This window comes from Xyrauchen texanus, chromosome 50 (genome assembly GCF_025860055.1).
Source record: "Xyrauchen texanus isolate HMW12.3.18 chromosome 50, RBS_HiC_50CHRs, whole genome shotgun sequence".
NCBI classification, from domain to species: domain Eukaryota; kingdom Metazoa; phylum Chordata; class Actinopteri; order Cypriniformes; family Catostomidae; genus Xyrauchen; species Xyrauchen texanus.
Window position 1 is genome coordinate 11,816,205 of NC_068325.1, and position 19,504 is coordinate 11,835,708.

The 19,504-nt window shown below is 37.9% G+C and overlaps 1 protein-coding gene across 3 annotated transcripts in view; it reads right to left on the reverse strand.

Moving 5' to 3' along the window:
- Nucleotides 1–2,521: 2,521 nt before the first annotated feature.
- LOC127641020 (transducin-like enhancer protein 1) overlaps nucleotides 2,522–19,504 on the reverse strand; it is a 56,958-nt gene continuing 39,975 nt past the window's right edge. For 2 of the 3 annotated variants that reach the window (XM_052123748.1, XM_052123750.1), the window contains 16 exons: nucleotides 17,260–17,322; nucleotides 16,649–16,723; nucleotides 14,551–14,767; nucleotides 13,043–13,059; nucleotides 12,668–12,763; nucleotides 12,484–12,528; nucleotides 11,036–11,197; nucleotides 8,911–9,037; nucleotides 8,178–8,374; nucleotides 8,021–8,100; nucleotides 5,396–5,645; nucleotides 5,050–5,297; nucleotides 4,821–4,968; nucleotides 4,340–4,490; nucleotides 4,168–4,244; nucleotides 2,522–3,317 (listed from right to left, as the gene is read on the reverse strand). In XM_052123748.1, the coding sequence (XP_051979708.1) occupies nucleotides 3,210–3,317; nucleotides 4,168–4,244; nucleotides 4,340–4,490; nucleotides 4,821–4,968; nucleotides 5,050–5,297; nucleotides 5,396–5,645; nucleotides 8,021–8,100; nucleotides 8,178–8,374; nucleotides 8,911–9,037; nucleotides 11,036–11,197; nucleotides 12,484–12,528; nucleotides 12,668–12,763; nucleotides 13,043–13,059; nucleotides 14,551–14,767; nucleotides 16,649–16,723; nucleotides 17,260–17,322 (2,061 nt within the window). In that variant the 3' untranslated portion in view covers nucleotides 2,522–3,209. The remainder of the gene's footprint in view (nucleotides 3,318–4,167; nucleotides 4,245–4,339; nucleotides 4,491–4,820; nucleotides 4,969–5,049; nucleotides 5,298–5,395; nucleotides 5,646–8,020; nucleotides 8,101–8,177; nucleotides 8,375–8,910; nucleotides 9,038–11,035; nucleotides 11,198–12,483; nucleotides 12,529–12,667; nucleotides 12,764–13,042; nucleotides 13,060–14,550; nucleotides 14,768–16,648; nucleotides 16,724–17,259; nucleotides 17,323–19,504) is intronic. The other variant, XM_052123749.1, reaches the window with a different exon arrangement.

The window sequence follows — 19,504 nt, forward strand, 5'->3', positions numbered from 1 at the left end:
ACAATTCTCCACTCTCCTATCCAACCCAATTAGACATTCATGTGGCAAATCCCAGACGAATTGTACAACTTGCATTTAATTTCTTTCTCCCACAAGCTGGTGTCTAATGAGGAGCATGGGTAAATCATGCAGGATTCATGCTGCAAATATTCAAAACCACAGCCATTTTCTTTTTAATTTCCTTGAATTAACATACAGATGTTGCACTCATTTGCAATTTAATACTTATTTCATGTCATTAATTATTAGGTTTGAGTTAGGAAAACTTTTCTTGATTGTACCCCCTTAATGAGATTAAGCAATGCATAAAGACCTATATTTAAAGAGATAGTTAACCCCAAAAATGACAAATCTAACAATATTGTCACCCTCAAATGTTGATCCAAGCCTATATGACTTTCTTTCTTTCGAGGAACACAGAAGGAGAATTTGGAAGAACATCTGAGCTTCTCAATTACATACAATGAAAGTGGATAGGGACCTGGGTCTGTCAAGCACCAAAAATTACAAAAAGCACCATAAATATGTAATAAAAGTTGTCCAAACAAGTGTGCTATATCCCAAGTCTTCTGAAAATGTTACCTTAAAAACCTTACCTGACAGCTGTTGTCACCATTCACATTCAGTGTATGGAAAAGAGCACCTTGGACATCTAGTATAAATGAATCCTTGTGTTTCATCGAACACGTTAAAATACATGAGGGGAAGGCAACATTCACACTTGTCTGTTTTCACTTGAAAACTCTGTATTAGTTATTAGTAAGTAAATGATGACAACATTTTCATGTTTGGTTGAACTATTATGAAAAAACATGCAAACTATTCTCAGGTTAGTTTTGACAAAGGGAAATGCTCTGCTTGGAAATCTGAGAGGTCCTAACACAGAACCTTTTTGCACACCATAAGTAACTGTGGTTTCCAACCTAACCAGGAATGTTCAAGAATCAACACAACAGTATTCATCTACCACATGCACCAAACATCCTGCTAGGAACATATATATTTTTTTTAATTACTATTTAGTTTTTTCTTTTGATCTATAATGCTTTTCTCAGTGGTGGAAATCGCAGGAAGGTTGGATGAATCAAATGATGTTTGGATTGTGAGATTTCCAAACAGAATAAGGAATTGTATGAAATCATTCAGTTCCTTCTCTTTTTTTATGGAAATAGTAAGCAGTGTTACTGTCGTGTTTTGATCAGTCTGTTATTATGCAGAGAGTGTAATGTGTTTCTGTTTCTTTTTAATGAATAGCTTAAAATATGGCTGCCTGCAAACTGTGGCATTTGACTTTTTAAGATAGACCATCTTTACTGCATGATCTATCTTTGAGATCATGCTAACAGAATATCTGTATCTATCTACCCTTATATAATGCATTGTGTCTATACAAAGAACAATGTCTATTGTTAAGTTTTCGTTAATGAATCTCGAAAGCCAAGGAACAATTTTGGAAGGCATCGCTGTGATATCCCTCTGTAGCACTTCCCGTGTGATGTAAAAGACACGTATACATTGAATAAAATAAAACTTGTGGTCATCTTTTGAAGTTTTTGATTTGTATTCTTGAGTTTTAGATGTACTGTGATGATCTAATACAAAAGTGATAAAACAATGCTTACATTTTCAACAAACATTTTAGAACATTACTGGAGAATTTCTGTCCATAATAGATGGAAATACAGTTTACTGGAATGAATGAAATGATATATAAAGCATCTTAGCTGTACAGAAAAATATAGTTAACATGAAATACAGTATAACAGATTACAATTAAAATAACTAGTTTTATGCTTATTAGAATAAGTTTGTTATTGGTTATACTAATTACTTATGGACAGTTTCACAGAATAAGAGCTAGTTAACTCTTAGGTAATTGACAAATAACATGTCCAATCACATTTTTTAGGTTACCATATAATATTCAAGAGAAAGTGTATATTTTAGGTTATGTGACTGTTCACCGTTACTCAAGTTTTTTTATTTCCATTATGCTTACTATACCGCATCTGACATCGTACATGTGTTTGTGCACACATATGTCCAGACACACACATGAATGTTTTTTTGTTGTTGTTTTGAACAGGTAATGTTAGTAATTACATTTAGTAACATGATTATATATGATAAGGCATAATAGAGCTAAAGGCCTCGTAATGGTAAAATACCTATTGGATATTATTGTCTCCTAAAACATTTATTAACAAAATTGTTTAACATTAGTGGGAAGGAATGGATTTGTTGCAATGGCGCAATTTGACTGCTGAAAAAAACGTTAGAGATACATTTGTGAAATTGGCATGTAGCCTACTAAAATCGTAACTCTAAAATGTACATTTTAATTTTCTTAATGAGAAAATTGTTGTAATGTAGTTGAGATATAAAATGCTAAAAGTGATTTCTCTGTTGAGATGGCTTCCAAAGTCTAATTTCTTCTGAATTGCAGTACGTCTCTCAATTCATAGCAGATGTTAAATGGCTCTGTACAGGCTCAGGAAAACACCAAGTTTCTTTTGCCTTTTAAAGAGCTTTATTTACAATTCATACATACCAAGTTTGTGATCAAACAGTCAAAATAATTCAACATGCTCCAACATACAGTATTCACGTGACAGGACCTTAACTGAGTATCTTTACAGCCATTTCCCTGATGTCACTGAAACGCTAAAATCCAGAACCTTGTGGTCCAAGATCCCATCATCTTAAACACCATCCATACAGTCATAACAAAAAGATCTGATTTTAGAAAATCAGTACAGGCTTTATCAATAAAGAAGTCTTAGGCCAGTCCTTTAAGTCTCATCATAATGCATTCATACAATGCGGCTCCATAACGGTCCATTTCCATGAAAATTCCGAAGGCTATAAAAATAAGATTTCTTTTACTATTATATTCACTACGTTTCATTTTGTTTAAAAAAAGAAAAGAAAAAGAAGATAAAGATGAGGTCTTTGGAGAAATCCCATGTTTTTGAAGCTAGACTACCAGCTTTCTCACAGCATTAAAAAAAAAACAAGGTCAGATCTGGAGATCAACCGCCTGATCCTGGAGTCCGTCGTTCCAAGTGGAATAAAACTAAAAGTTTAGCTGTCTTTCAAGTCCATGTCTCAACTTCTGTCTCCCAATTCAGAGGCAAAATAATGATGAATCTTCTCTCCTCCATCAATCAGTTTTTCTTTTAATGAACAGCAATCCAAACACATTCAGTTTAGTAAATGACTTCATACACAGTAGCTTTCTTGTCTCCTGAGCCAGTGACAATAAACTGGTCATCAGGGGAGATGTCACAGCTGAGAACGGAGGACGATTCCTTGGACTGGAGACAAAAACAGAAGTTATTTAAAAATAATTACATTTTAAATACAAATATAAATTCAATAAAAGACATAATTACAGATAAAACTGTACTTGAACTTCAATCGAAAAACAATTACAAGCATGACCTTTAATATATAAAACACTGGCTCTGTACCACTATCAAAACATTTATTGAGTATTGAGAGTTTTTTTAAATATCGCAACAAACCAGACATAGAAAAATTGGATCAACCAATGGCACGAGTTTGGGCTAGGGCTAGTTAGCACTGTTTTTCAATGTAAACAAGCGGTAAACAACATTTTTGCCGGCTGCGCTACGACTTGCTGTTTTGTCAGCATCTCGCGCAGGAATTAAGGATGGGCATTTCGTGTAATTCTGTAGTTGAGTACTCGAACACATAACAAAACAAGTAATCGATTACTTAAAATTTTGAATTTAAGTTTAACCTTAAACCTTTGAACCTGTTTTCCTTATGAAAAAATTAGCACTATGCATAAACAGATTAAAAAAAAACAAAAAAACAGCAGCAGCATTTGCACCACACCTAGAAACATTACATTCCACGTCTTTTGAAGCGATATTATCACTGTTAATAATGAAAAACTATAACATTATTAAGTGTAACAGCAAGATTTAGGTGAGAGAAGCAGTTTCCAGTAATGTTTTTACTAGTCGAATATTTAAAGTTGAACGATTATTCGATTAATCGATTACTCGTGCACATCCCTGGCAGGAACGGAGCATTTTATAGATGCTGTGTCAAGTTAACTGTTGTAAACAAGGACACATTTGGTGTGAACAGCGTTTAGTGTTTATTTGATATTGTTTATTCATCACAGTGTAATACCTGGAATATGCTTGATCCATAAGGAGTTCGCCATGCATTCAGTAGATTATCTTTGCCTGTGCTCACAAACCATTTACCTGCAAAGTTAAAAGTAATACTGGTTAAAATTTTTATTTTCATTATAGCTATATTTCCATGCTGAATTTTCTGAAACTCAAAATCTTTGGTGTACCGCAATAGGCGAACTTGAGCGAAAGAACGCAGCTCTCGTGAAGGTGCAGCTGGTATTTGTCTGGTTTAGAGACGTGCAGCACTTCCACATTGCTGCTCTCCATTCCCACTGCAAGCCACTCTCCCGTAGGACAGTAACCCAGAGAAAAGATCTGCAAACACACAAATAAACACATTGCGTCATACTGAAAATGGAGGTCAAGTCCATTTAGTCCATAAAATGTCACTATGCAAGATAAACACTCAATAGCCAGATCATTAGGAACACCTCTTTAACACTCTGCAAACAACCCCATCTGGCTCCAGCAATTACTCTGTGGTCCAAGTCACGTAATCAGGTTTCTTCTCCATTCTGATGTTTGGTTTCAACAACAACTGAACCTCTTGACCAGGTCTGCTTTTATGCATGGAGTTGTTGCCACATGAACGACCAGCTTTATATAAAGTGGCCACTGAACGCCTAGATTTACAGTGTGGTGTACCTGTGAGGTGAAATCGTGCTGCTGGAGCTGTCGGCCCTCTCTCAGGTCCCAGCAGCGCACAGTGTTGTCCAGACCCCCCGTCCACAGTTTGGTCCCATCGTTAGAGATGTCGATACAACTGGCTCCATCTGTATGGCCCTGGAACTGCCTATAAAAGATGAAGATACAAGGACATCACCTCAAGTTCTAACATTCTGTATCTCATCAAGAGTATGTAGTCTTTAAATACCTGACAAGCGTTTGGTTGTGCAGATCCCAGACCACGATGTTTCCGTCACTACAGCAGGAGAAACAGACCTTGTTGTCTGGACTGATGGCCAGAGCGTAGCAGGCCGGAGCCGATGACGTTAATTCGGCCTTAATGCGAGGGGTGGGCGTGGCCAAATCCCAGATTGATAGCGTGCTGGCTTCACCTCCAACTATCAAGGTCCTCCCATCTGGGAGGAGCTTGCATGAACGGATGTAGTTGTCTCTATTCTGATTAAAGTAAAAACCAAAATATTTTGTTCATTTACATATATTTTCATTAGGTTAATAACATGCCTTCATTGATTCTGTTTGCATGCTTCTCTCACCAAACAGTCGAGTTGGGCCATGGGGCTCTTGCTGACCGGTTGGCTGATGTCCCAAACTTTGACGCAGCCTTTCCCACCGGTGTAGACATGACGTGTGGAGGTGCTGATTGTGACCGCACACACCACCTCTCCATGACTGAGGGTGTGGATCTGACGGGCGTGCCGCGGGATGCCTGGGCCTAGGAGGGCATCAGGAGGGAAGGGCACCGGCTGCATTTGACCATCTGCACTCACATGGAATGAGTATGCACTGAGGGAGAGAGAGTGAAAGAACAAATTCAATGGGAAGTGTCAAGGGACTTTAATCTGCCTGACATCAGATTGAGAGACCCTTCCTCCACATGCGTGAACATTATGTTTTGACTTTGATATAGGCTATGCATAATTTAATTTAATTTAAAACAGCTGATCTCAGTTCAGGACACTCTATGCTGTAATTAAAGGGTTAAACTTCGACGCACCAAATTTTGTGACAAAAGGTTTTTACATTACCTGTTTTAGTCAAAAGAGAGGAGTCTGTCATCTCATCCGATATGGCATTTAAAAATGTCATTGATATATCACGAAACATACCATTTTCCTTAAAATATCCTATATTTACTGTGCATTATTACATTGAGAATCAATGGATGCATCCAAAAGCCTTAATATGGAGTTAGGATAAAAAACAGTTGCATTTTGAACTGTTCTGAGACCAGTGCAGACAGACAGCCAACTAGATGTTAAGTCATTCACCAAATAGGGAGCATCCTATAGCTTTCCTACACTGCCTGGCCAAAAAAAAAATTTGCACACACTAATATTTTGTTGGATAATTTGTTGTTTAGCTTTGATTACGGCGCTCATTCGTCATGGCATTGTTTACATAAGACAACCTTATGCAATATCACAACATTTATTTCCATCCAGAATTGCTTTAAGTTTTTGCAGAGATCTTGTATTGATGACAGGAGAGTTGAACCATTCCGTAAAGTCTTCTAAAGTCATACTGGGGTTAAGGTCAGGACTCTGTGGTGGCCAGTTCATGTGTGAAAATTATTCCTCAGGCTTCCAGAACCACTCTTTCACAATTCAAGCCCAATGAATCTTGGGATTGTATCTTGGCAAATCCATTGATGGGATCACCTGGTCATTCAGTACATTCAGGTAGTCAGCTGACTTCATTTTAGTGCTGCATAATGGTGCAGAGCCTAGACCTACCAATTGAAGCAACCCCAGATCATAACACTGCCTCCAAAGGCTTGTACAGTGCACTATGCATGATGGGTGCGTCACTTCATGCACTTCCCTTCTGATCCTGACACACCCATCGCTTTGGAGTAGGGTAAATCTGGACTCATCAGACCACATGACCTTTGCTCCACAGTCCAATCTTTATGCTCCCTAGCAAATTTAAGTTGATTTTTCCAATTAGCCTCACTAACAAGTGGCTTTCTTGTGGCCACCCAGCTGCATTTTACTGATCTCCGATCACAATCTTTCAAGATTTCTTTCTGACCACATTTCTTCCATGAAGCTAAATGTTCACCACTATCCTTCCAGGTTTTAATAATGTGTTGGACGGCAATCTCCGTAGTTGTTTTCTTTGCTTAATGCAGGCCAACAATTTGACTTTTCTGAAACCCAGTAACATCTTTTCCATGACCACGGGATACAGACATGGTTGTTTAAAAAATGAGAAGCTACACACAGCATCAGTTAGGGTTAAAATAATTGTTGCCAGCTGAATCATTAATTACTGCAATAATGATCCAATCATAGGCTCTTAAGTATCTGCTTATTTAAATACAAATGGCAACTTTTTTGACCAGGCAGTGTATGTAGCCAACTGACTCCACCTATACAATCTGAAAAAGTTCAGTTTCAGGTGAAAGATGATGTTTGTACCACTCAACATGTTTGACAGACATGGGACAATGGTAATCAGTACATATATTCAGAATTTATAATGTTTAATTTTATTTTAACATGGTTGGCAGTGATTGGATGATGCAGGCCATTACTTTGAATTTCTGACGTCTGTAACATCTCAAAAACATGAATAACCAACACTCTTGAAAATATTTGATTTATTTCAAACAATTTGATTGAAATAAATCTGACTTTCTTAGTATGTGCTTGGTTTGTGGACATCAATTTTTAGGAAAACTATTTGGTCTAAAAAAAAAAAAAAAGAAATTAAATGTTTTTTTTTTTTCATGTTTCTGAGGGGTTACTGGTTACAAATCAAAAAGGGGAATGGAAAATGCACAGTGTATATATATATATATATATATATATATATATATATATATGTGTGTGGGTGGACCGATTGCTTTTTGCTTAAACCATTTATAATCATGATCAAGCACATTGTCATTAAGCATAACTGTTGTAGATCAAGCATGTAAATGCCCCATGGACTCCAGTACAGTTTGCAATTGGTATCAAAGCAATTCGGCCTAATTTGCAGAAGCATTCCACAAATGCTCATGTATAATTTGTTCATTTAATTAGCTGCTGCTTTCCACAAAAATTGGCATTAGTGAACAACTTCTTTCTTGCAAAACAGACACAAGAAATATTGTGTTGACAAATCATAGGGACAAAAATATAAATATAAACCACAGTGGGACAGACACTTACGGTTTTCCAGAAGCAGCTGACTGCAGACTCGCAGGTAACCCTGGGACTCTCATATGGGGATGCGGAGACTCGTAGCCCACCTTGGAAAGCAAGAGAATTTATTATTTATCCTGAATACCTTAATTTCTGTGACAACGTTAATCTGTGTTTCCCTTACCACAGGTGAGCGTCCGTATCCAGCTGCAGCGGCGGCAGCAGCAGCGACCGAGCCGTTCATTTGAGGAGAGACAATATGGAAACCAGCACCATATCCCGTGGCTCCAGCCAACTCCCCATTAACTCCGGCGGGAGGCAGACCGAATGCACCTGGGGGATACGCGCCCTGCACCGCCAATGGATTCCTCAGACCTAATGCTTTTATTGCCAGAAACAGAAATAGTTAAGTTGTATTTTTTTGTCATTCAACCATATACAGTTAGTACAGTACACAGTGAAATGAGACAACGTTCCTCTTTTTTTAAACCACATAGTTTTCCTAAAAATTTATGTCCACAAACCAAGCACATACTAAGAAAGTCAGATTACTTTAAATCAAATTTATTCTAAATATTTTTTTCAAATAGACAGACAAAACAGAGTGTGAGGGTTTGTTTCAAAATATTTTAGCATTCTCAATATAGGTAAATTGTTAAAGTAAAATGTAAAATTGCATTGGACAGTAAATTGTATTAATTTCATTCTAAGAATTAGAATGCTCAGCTAGAAAAGCTCAGCTTGATGAAACAATTAAACAAGACATCAGCTAAAATTGAGGAAGACCACTTCTGCACTCTGCTGGCCGACAAGCTCACAACACCTTTAATAAAGATATTCAAACCTGGCTGCACTAAATACTCTACAAATTCTGTCAGTCAGAAGAGACTCGGATTAACGGGATTAGGGAATTTTACCAAGAGGGTCAACCCCGGGTTTACCAGGGACAGGGCGAAACTGTGGAGGGACGCTGGGGCCCGGTGTGGATGACTCCTGGGACATGGGCGTGCCGGGCTTCATGCCTGGAGTGCTGGACTTCTCTCTCTGAGAGGTTAGGAAACACATTTTCACACATTAATTATTTATTGAAGATGAAAAAGTGGGAAAATGCAGAAAAAGATGCATCGTTAGTGAAACTCAAGAAAGGAACTGTCTGTCAATTTCTTTTGAGTGACTGACAGCAAAAGTAAGTGGAGGGATGTGCTTCACCGCAGAAGAGATAAGTTGTAGTTTGGGACCAAATTAATCCACAGAATTGATCTAAATCTGCCAAAACATATTTAATTGGGGAAAAAGAAGAAGAAGAAAAAAAAATGTAAAAATTATTCCATCTAAAAATGGAATAATGTTTATTTTAGGGCTAGGGTCAGTGTATAGTCATTATCATTTGTTATACACTCACTTGGCACTTTATTAGGAACACCAGTAGACCTATTTATACATGCGGTTATCTAATGTGGTCAGGAGCTTCATTAAATGTTCACATCAGAATGGGGAAAATTTTGTATCTCTGTGATTTCGACCGTGGCATTTTTGTTGGTGCCAGATGGGCTGGTTTGAGTATTTCTATAACTGCTGATCGCCTGGGATTTTCACACACAACAGTCTCTCAGAAAGCACAACACGTTGAACCTTGAGGCGGATGAGCTACAACAGAAGAAGACCATGTGGGACACTTTTATTAGGACCATAGTGTTCCTAATAAAGTGCTCAGTAAGTGTATTTTAAAACAATAGTATATGGGGCATGGGTAGTTCAGTGAATATTGACGCTGACTAACACACCTGGACTCGCAAATTCAAATGCAGGGTGTGCTGAGTGACTCCAGCCAGGTCTCCTAAGTAACCAAATTGGCCCGGTTGCTAGTTAGGGTAGAGTCACATGCGGTAGCCTTATCATGGTCGTAATTAGTGGTTCTCGCTCTCAATGGGGCGCATGGTAAGTTGTGTGTGGATAGCGGAGAGTGCATGAGCCTTCACATGTTGGGAGTCTCCGTGATGTCATGCAAAGTGAGCCAACGTGATAAGATGCACAAATTGACTATCTCAGAAGCGGAGGCAACTGAGACATGTCCTTCACAACCCGGATTGAGGTGAGTAACCCTGCCACCACGAGAACCTACTAAGTAGTGCGAACAGGACATTCCAAATTGGGGAGAAAATGGGATATATATATTTTAAAAATAAAAACAATATTCTATGTCCTCAAATAAATAGATAAATAGACTTGTGTGAGTAGGTCTGTGTTTCAGTACTGGTTTGGCTATACTTGTGAGTGTAACCGGTCCTGCTCGACCTGCTCCAAGCGGGATTCAAACCGGGGTCTCCAGCATAAATCATAAATCGGCCAAATCATGTATGGCTTTAATCTAATAATGTAAACAGGCTTTTATGAGAGATATCTTTAGGGAACGGTATTGAAAATATTATTTTAGAATGAAAACCACTGCATCTATGTGCAGCCCACACTACTATATAAAATATTTAAAAGTAATTCGTTACTTTAATCGAATTACTTTACAAAAGTAGTATAATGCTTTACATTTTAATGTCTAATACAGTTACTGACTTTCAATTAAATTAATTACTTTTAAGTGCTTATTTCTAATATCTTTTTTATGTAGAATGCATGGATTATGGCCCTGTAATGAGTCATTGTGAAAGAGAAATGTGAGGTGCTGAGTGTATGACTTGTGTGTAATAATGAACAAGGAAGAAACTTTAAAAAATGTGTTTAGTGGAAAAGTGTTTTAGAAAGTAATTACAAGTAATTATTAATATGATACATTTGTCAATGAAGTAATCAGTAAAGTAATCTGATTACAAATTGAAAAATATTTAGAAATTTGTAGTGGATTACTATTTTTAAGTAACTTACCAAACACTGTTTATCTTCAAAAGTCTGTTTGTGTGTGTATTCGAGGTACGCATTGGTAAAGCATTGTAATGTCTTTGATTTGGGGGGAGGATGTAGAAAATGTTTTGTACATTTGTATTACATGAAATATGCATGTGTGTGGGTGTGTTAAATATAAATATATACCGGTGGATGCTCCTTGCTGCGTGAGGGGGAAGCAGCGCTGCTGGAGGAAGCCAGTGAGGTCGGACTGACCTGGGGCAGGGGCTCCTTACGGGAAGCTGGGAGTTTATCCAATCCATTCTCTCTGGAGGAGTACGACTGTACGCTCCGTGGAGAAGAAGGGTCCTGTAGATTAAAAAAAAATACACGAAACAGGATGGATTTATCAGGGAAACTTCATGCCGAGTTATCATACAGACAACATGTTGGGTCTTTCCAGAAACATTAAATGTTAATAATCAATGTTTTAAATTCCGCCTATAGAAAAGTTTAAATGTATTTACATTTAAGTAAATTGGTAATGCTTTGCCATAAGGTTCTATTTGTTAACATTAATAAATGTATTAGGCTTCATGACTAACAATGACTTGGTTAATGTTATTTTATCAAAATACTCATATTGCATTAACTAATGTTAGCTTGCACATTATTTACAACTAATTGCATAAGAATATCTAGAAGTAAAAATGGTTACAAATTAAGCTCAATCGACTTTTTTTTTTATTTTTATAATATTTTATAATAACAACAAAAATGTATTTTGACTTTACAGCTCAAATAATACTTTAGAGTTTTAACAGAAGAAGGAATGCAAGTGCTTTTATAAAATTATATGCTTCACATTTCTGCCTTCAAATCCCTCCAATAAATTGGCCATATTAAATTCCATTGTAGGTGCCTCACTGTAAACTTACTTATTTTCCATTTTTAAAGAAAAGGAAGGATGAGTCAAAATTATTCATTGTGGTAATCAACATTATGCCACAAATGCTGTCAACTGAGCCTAACTTGTATTGGACCCAGAATATTCCTTTAAACAAGATTAATAAATGCTGTCAAAGTGTAGTCCATTGTTTGTTCTACTTAACTAATGTTAATGAATATAACCTTACGTACATGAAAGCAAACAGTATATTTAATAAATTACTTTAGTTTTATGAACCATGGTGGAAGAACACTTAATTTTCCAGGAATGTTCTAATTAACCCAAAATTCTGATGTGAATATTTATTTTTGCAAAGTTATCTGGAAAAAAAAACATGGTGGACATTTTGTGGTCTTCTATGGCAAACGCATATTGCACGCTAATTATTTTGACCGTTTTGAAATTGAGAAATATATCTAATCTGTTCAGAAAAGACATATTCTACATATCAGGGAATAAATAGGCAGTCAAAATTAAGGACGTAATTATTTATTTTGTCGAAAAAATTTGTGACTGTTGCATTCCTTTGAACTGAATTTTAGTAAATTCCTCTTCCTGTCATTCCAATTCCAATTTCAATTCAACATCCTGTGGAGTGTGGCCAATTCCATTCAAATTCCAACTCGTGAATTGAATGAGAATTCTTAAATTGCTCTAATGACTAGCCTTGTTTTTAATTGTTAGTAGCTCTTTAAAAGAAACCAACCTCATCAACAACCAAATTATCATCGCTCTTCTCCACGTCACTGCCCTAAAAAGAGAAAATGCTTAAGAGGTAAATGTATCCTTTATTTATTTCCTACATGTGCTTAAATCAAATAAGATCAAATGAATGATTCATAAAAGATGACAAAAATAATACAAAAATGTAATATTGAAAAAGCACTTACGTAGTCTGTCATAAACTCCTTCTCATCTACTTTTCTCTTTTTGCCATTGCTGAGGTAGTCTGAAGGCCTGCCTTTGTCTCCATTTGAGAGGGAACTCTGGGAGAGCGAGACGAGAAGAATGAGATGAGAAAATGAGAGTCAAACAGGGTGAAAGGGAGAACAGGGGAGTGAGAGATAGAGAGGATTGTGTGGATGTATGTGCGTGAGCGAGAAAGAGGAGAAGGAGATAATGATGTAGGAGACGAGGGTTAAATCAAAACAGCTCTATAACTTCTGGACCTACAGGCAATAGAGACGCCTAATGCATTGCAGTCTGCACACAGAGAACTGAACTGAACTAAAAGAGAGAAATGAACAAAATGGACAGATACTCACTGGTCCAGGTTCACGGTCTGTGGGGATCATGGAAAGGGCAGGAAAACGTCCCCGCGGCCAGTCAAAACAAACCAAAAAACAAACAATGTGACTATCACTGTCAGACAAAACTCAACCCCACTAATCAAAACAAACCTTTGAATTAGCCCACCAACTAAAAACAAAAATGCATTTCTCAAGTTCCTAACCCTTTCATGATGTTCTGATCCCAATTTATGGCTTTAGGCAGGCAAAAATCATATGTCTGATTGCCTAAAAAAGAAACTGCATGCCTCTCTTCAACATGCCACATGATTTGACATATCATTCATGTCTGTAGCACAAACATTGTGGGAAGAGTAACATGTAAAATACTTTAATATTTACTGTAAGGCCAAAGTATAGTTTGGTTTTCTGTATGCGACTTTACATGCACGGTGAAAGGCTAATGTGCTTGTGCAAGACGTAATAGCAAGTAGAAACAATTTATATACCCTACACTTTTGGGTTACGGGTTTGTTGAAATCCCTAAACTAAGGTACAAGGTAAAGTAATAGGTTGACCTTGTTACACTAATTAGTACATACAAATAAAGAGAGGAAAAAGAAAGAACGTTAAAATATCTGGGTAGTTTCATTCTTCATTGTTCCAAGAAACATCATTCCTATCAAATCAATCATATCCCTAACTTTGTCCCTAAAATCTTAATTGGTTGCTAGTAATATTGTACCAGAACCAATCATAAATGCATGGACACTTTGGACACTTCTCTTAAAGAAATAGTTCACCCAAAAATTATAATTCTCTCATCATTTTACAGTCTCAAACTCGTTTGACTTCAGAACACAAACAGATTTTTGGGGGGAGGGGATTTTCTCTCGCATTTCGATCAACTCACCACGTGCCCGACCGAGAGCGAACCACATTATAGCGATCACGAGGAGGTTACCCCATGTGACTCTACCGTCACTAGCAACCAGGCCAATTTGGTTGCTTAGAAGACCTGGCTGGAATCACAAAGATATTTGGAATATTATGAATAAATCCCATCCAATGCAATTCAATGGGAACCAACACTTCCAAGCTCCAAAAAGCACATAAAGGTAATCTATGCTACTATACTGGTTTAAAAAATGTCTTCTGAAGTGCTATGATCAGATCTAGGTGAGAACAGACCAAAACGTAACTCCTTTTTCATTATAAATCTTGCAATCTTCAGTCTCCTAGGCAAGATCATGATTTGAAGCTTGCTGCTTTTATATTCTTTCTGGAGCATGAATATTTTGTACCCCATTGACTAGCATTTTATGGACAAAAACACCTCAAACATCGTTCAAAACATCTTTGTATGTGTTTTACAGAAAAAAGAAAGTCATACAAGTTTGAGACAGCAATTTTCATTTTTGGGCAAATAGAAGCCACTTCAATAATTTAGAATAGTAAATGTATGTTCAGCATTTAATACACCCATGTAATTTATGATATTCTGTACATAGCTTGCAACTTTAGTGTGATTTTATTTGTTGTACCTCTGTGGTGCTCAGTTGCAGCGGCCGCCGCTGCCACGGCCTCCAAATGTGCTCTCTCGTCTTTAGAGGCCAGCTGGGCCCCAAGGGCCCCGGAAAGGGCCAGCAGCCCAGAGCCGGCCCCCAGAGCCAGGCCCGGGTGAGGCAGTCCGGAGGGGTGAGGGGCCATGGGCAGCCCCTGGGCGACATGCTGGGAAAGATGCTGAGCCTGCAGCTGTTGCTAGAGGGAGGAAGAGGAGGATGGAGGGATGAAGGAGAAAATGAAGAAACAGATCGCCAGAGGAAATGAAAAGAGCATGGGGGGGTGAGAAAAAGGGGAAATAGAGAAAGAGAAAAAAGAAGAAAAAAAAACACCAACACTGTTAAGACTTGGATCTGCACCATAGCCAGAGAGGCTGTTACAAAGGGAATGCATTTATGACCCGTTCCCAGTGTCCTGGGAGAGAGGGAGCCCTTCACACTGACGTGACCTCTCTAAAGCCTGAGTCTGGAGCACAGTACTGCTGCAGCATTCACTAGTGAGCACATCTCCAAAAAATAAAATAAAAATAACAAAAACAAAAACAAATAAAAAAAACCAATGAGGCTAGTGACGAACAGGCCCGTGATCAATGAGAAAAATAAAAGCATGACTTTTTCAAACAACAAAGCGAATAAAGATCAGATGTGAAAAATCATATATGATTAGAAAGAAAACCTTATTCGTCTATTGGCTCTCTACAGCAACAGACACTGACTTGTAGCAATATCTGTTGCACTACACATCTACCAGCAACCTACAGAGATGGCTTTGTCAGTTAGTATGCTTACACGCACAGTTAAAATTGAACTACAGGTTGTTTCTGCATAGAAGTTTTAAATACACATTGTGCGTTACCTCTGTCTTTGCACATGCCCACAACACTGAGGTCATTTGTTGTCCACTTAATGTATATACTGTAGATGCTGAACAGAGCCAAGCTACAATCACATTATCTAGATCTGTTAGTCTGCAAAAATCGGACCGCTAACATTTATGTTAGACTATCAATAGATTAAATTAAACTCTTAAGGAATGTTGGGGAAAGAATAAAAGTTCAGCTCAATAGAAAGCATTTGTAGCATTATGTTTATTATTAATGTATTTAGACTCGTCCCTCTTTTCCTTTGATTAAAAAAAAAAAAAAACACAAATCTGAGTTGGCACTTAAATAGGAAGTGAATGGGGCCAATCTGTAAACGTCAGGTCAAAGCAAGGTCTCATAAGCAACCAAATTGGTCCATTTGCTAGGGAGGGTAGGGTCACATGAGGTAACCTCCTCGTGGTCGCTATAATGTGTGGTTCTTGCTCTCGGTAGGGTGCGTGGGGAGTTGTGCACAGAGAATAGCGTGGGCCTCCACACGCGCTATGTCTCCACGGTAACGTGCTCAACAAGCCACATGATAAGATGTGCAACTGAGATTCGTCCTCTGCAACCCAGATTGAGGCGAGTCACTACGCCATCACGAGGACTTGGAGTGCACAGGGAATTGGGCATTCCAAATTGGGGAGAAAAAGTGAGAAAATCAAAGAGTAGGGGTGAAACCCTGGTGTCTTGGCCAAATTTCCCACATTGGCCCTTGTCTATCATGGCCCCCTAATAATCCCCATACATTACTTGGCTCTATAACTCTACTCTCTTTTCCATCAATAGCTGGTGTGTGTTGAGCGTACTGGTGCACTATGGCTGCCATCAGGTGGATGCTGCACACTGGTGGTGGTTGAGGAGATTCCTTCTAAGCTATGTAAAGCGCACTGAGTGCCTAGAAAAGAGCTACATAAATATTAATATAAATATAAGGAATTATTATTATTATTATTATTATTAAGACATAAAAAATATGCATGTTAACATGATTTTTGTGTGATAAAATCGCTTACTAACCGTATTTGTTTAAAGTTATAACCAATTTTACAACTTAGTTGCCATGAAAACATAACGCCGTAAACACTACAACTCTGAAAAGACTGTAAAAAGTATGCAAGTGCTTTTCTGAAAATATAAGTTTCACAATTCTGCATTTAATCCCTCCAAAAATTTGCCCCATTCACTTCCATTGTAAGTGCGGGGTGTCCACGTACCCCTATCGAAGCATTCAACTCCCCCATAGTCACCTGTTTGGCACGTTCCATGGCCTGGACCACCTGCTGCTGGTGCTGCGGATGGAGGTTGAAGAGGAAAAATGGACGTCAACAATAAACAAACAGCAAACAACAAAACAAGGCAGATGGCCACCCTAGTGTGTCTTTGTGTAGTGTACGATTTCTATTCATGGCATAGCGTTTTCTGTAGTGTGTACACTTCTTGCGCACACACAGCAGAATTTTGTATGAATAGACACTTAAAACAGGAGGGGGAAGTTGTTTTTTCTTCAGTCAGGAAAAGCTTTGGGCAAACTGTAAGCGTTTTTGTGGAAGTGGGTTTACAAGAATAACAATAGGTTTCCCAGAGGCATCCAAATGAAAGACAATGTGAGAACGTGAGAGGGAGAGGAAAAAAATGAGTGATTGCACGAGTATGTGTGTGAGAGAGAGATCGAAAAAGAAAGGGAGAGATACTGTGAGTGCGTGTGGGCACATGTGAGAGAATTACATCAATCACAGAGTGTCTGAGCACAATGTGGCATGTGTGAGTCTCATGATGTGTATCTGTGGGACTAAGTGTGTGTATTTGTGTGTAGGTCTCATCTCACCTCCTGTGACAGGAATGGAATGAGCTGGGCACAGATCACATTTAGCCGTTTGGCAATCTCAGTCTGCAGAGCGAGAGAAACAGAGAGGGATACAGAATCAAAAAGAAAGCAAGAGAAATAAAGAGGCATACATTTAAATTTAACCAACTCAAAAGACAAGCAACACCAAAAAACTTTTATTAAAGGTTCTGGACAAGAACTGCCAACTTGGATCATAATGGGACCATCTGATTGACATGTAAAACGACCAAACCAATTCATTATTTACGTTTAGGGGCAAGTACATCTAAAATTGGGGAACAACGTGGTAGGGCTGAGTATCGATACAGATTCTCCAATTTGATTCAATAGCTCCCGATTTGATTTGATACTGATTTCGACTATGTAGTTCAATTGCCATTTATAGTGTTGTTCAGGATGTAGTCCAAAAACTCTAAAGAGAATTTGCCACTGTTTCCCTCATATCAGCAAGTAATATTTGCCACAGACCTTATTTTACACACAAGTAAAAAAATAAAAAATAAAAAAAAAACCCCATAGGAAAATCCCATGGGAACCTCTGGTGAATTAGACTTCATGGTTCGCCAACAATTTCGAGTCATGGCTGAACAGCTCTATTTAACAGATAAAATAAATTAACACAACTAAATTTGGTCAACTTTAAAGTTGGGGCTGGGTATTGATACAGATTTCCAGACTCGTTTTAATTCAGATTCACAAGCTCTCCATTTCGTTGAAGTGAAATCTGAAAATTTTACCAGCCAGTGGTAGACATTTTAGTCGCATAGCTCAAAATTTTGTGCATAAGCATTGCACATGCAAATGATCTACTCACATTGTAGAGGGTTTGTACAAATGATCATTCAAATGACGATAACGATTAATCAGAACATTTATATTTTTACCCAGCCCTACAAAGTGGAATAAACTAGGTATGCTTTAGAATTTTGTTTAATTGTTACCAACAGCCTCTAAAAACAATTGTACTGTCTTTCAAATATTCAATGCCATTAACCTAAAATCCAGCAACTACAGCTTCTGCAGAATCGTCCATTGTAGCAACCTTGAAATAATTTTTCACTTTTTTCAAATATTTTTTTTTTGTAACTGATTGATTAAAAACATGTGTTCCCCGACTCTAAATTAAAATTACAAAGTGTCAGATTTAGTCATTTTTGTTTACAATATGCACTGAGACGATCAATAAATGGTCTTGAGGTTGAGACTTATTACATATACACTCACCGAGCACTTTATTAGGAACACATATACACCTATTTATTAATTTGATTATCTAAACAGCCAATCATGTGGCAGCAGTGCAATACAAAAAATCATGGAGATATGGGTCAGGAGCTTCAGTTAATATTCACATTATCCATCAGAATGGGGAAACAATGTGATCTCAGTGATTTTGACCACAGCATGATTGTTGGTGCCAGACGAGTATTTCTGTAACTGCTGACCTCCTGGAATTTTCATGCACAACAGTCTCTAGACTTTTCTCAGAATGGTGCCAATCACAAATAACATCCAGTTAGCACCAGTTCTGCGGACAGAAATGCCTTGTTGATGAGAGAGTTCAAAGGAGAATGGCCAGACTGGTTCGAGCTGACAGAAAGGCTACGGTAACTCAGATAACCACTCTGTACAATTGTAGTGAGCAGAATAGCATCTCAGTGCACAACATATTGAATCTTGAGGTGGATGGGCTACAACAGCAGAAGACCGCGTCTGGAACTTTATTAGGAACATAGTGCTCAGTGAGTGTAGTTTAAGGCTGTTAATATAGCATCGACCACACTAATCCATTTTCATTTGAAAACCTTTTCTTTTTCATTTTTGTAATATCGTCATTTTCCAAAGTGTGCAAAAAGTTTTTAAAACATACAGGTTTCGGGGGAGGAAAACGGCGTTCAAGTGTTGCTGAGAGGAGCAAACGTAGCAAGATCAATACGTTTTCAAATAAAAATTTATTGGTGTGGACGTGAAGGTAGTGATGATGTGTTCTTTTGATAAAGATACAAACCAGCTCTTTTGTCAAAGACATGGTTCCACAACCATAAAACTACAATACTTTTAAAAACTTATCTATTGAACCACAATGTTGCATGAATGTAACCTGCTACCTCCCCATATGAACACAACTAGTAAATATTTTAGCCCCCCACATCTGGTTCATGCTAATTGTTGTGCAGTGAGGAGAGGGAGTGCCTGAAATATTCATGCCCAGCATCTGCTGCTC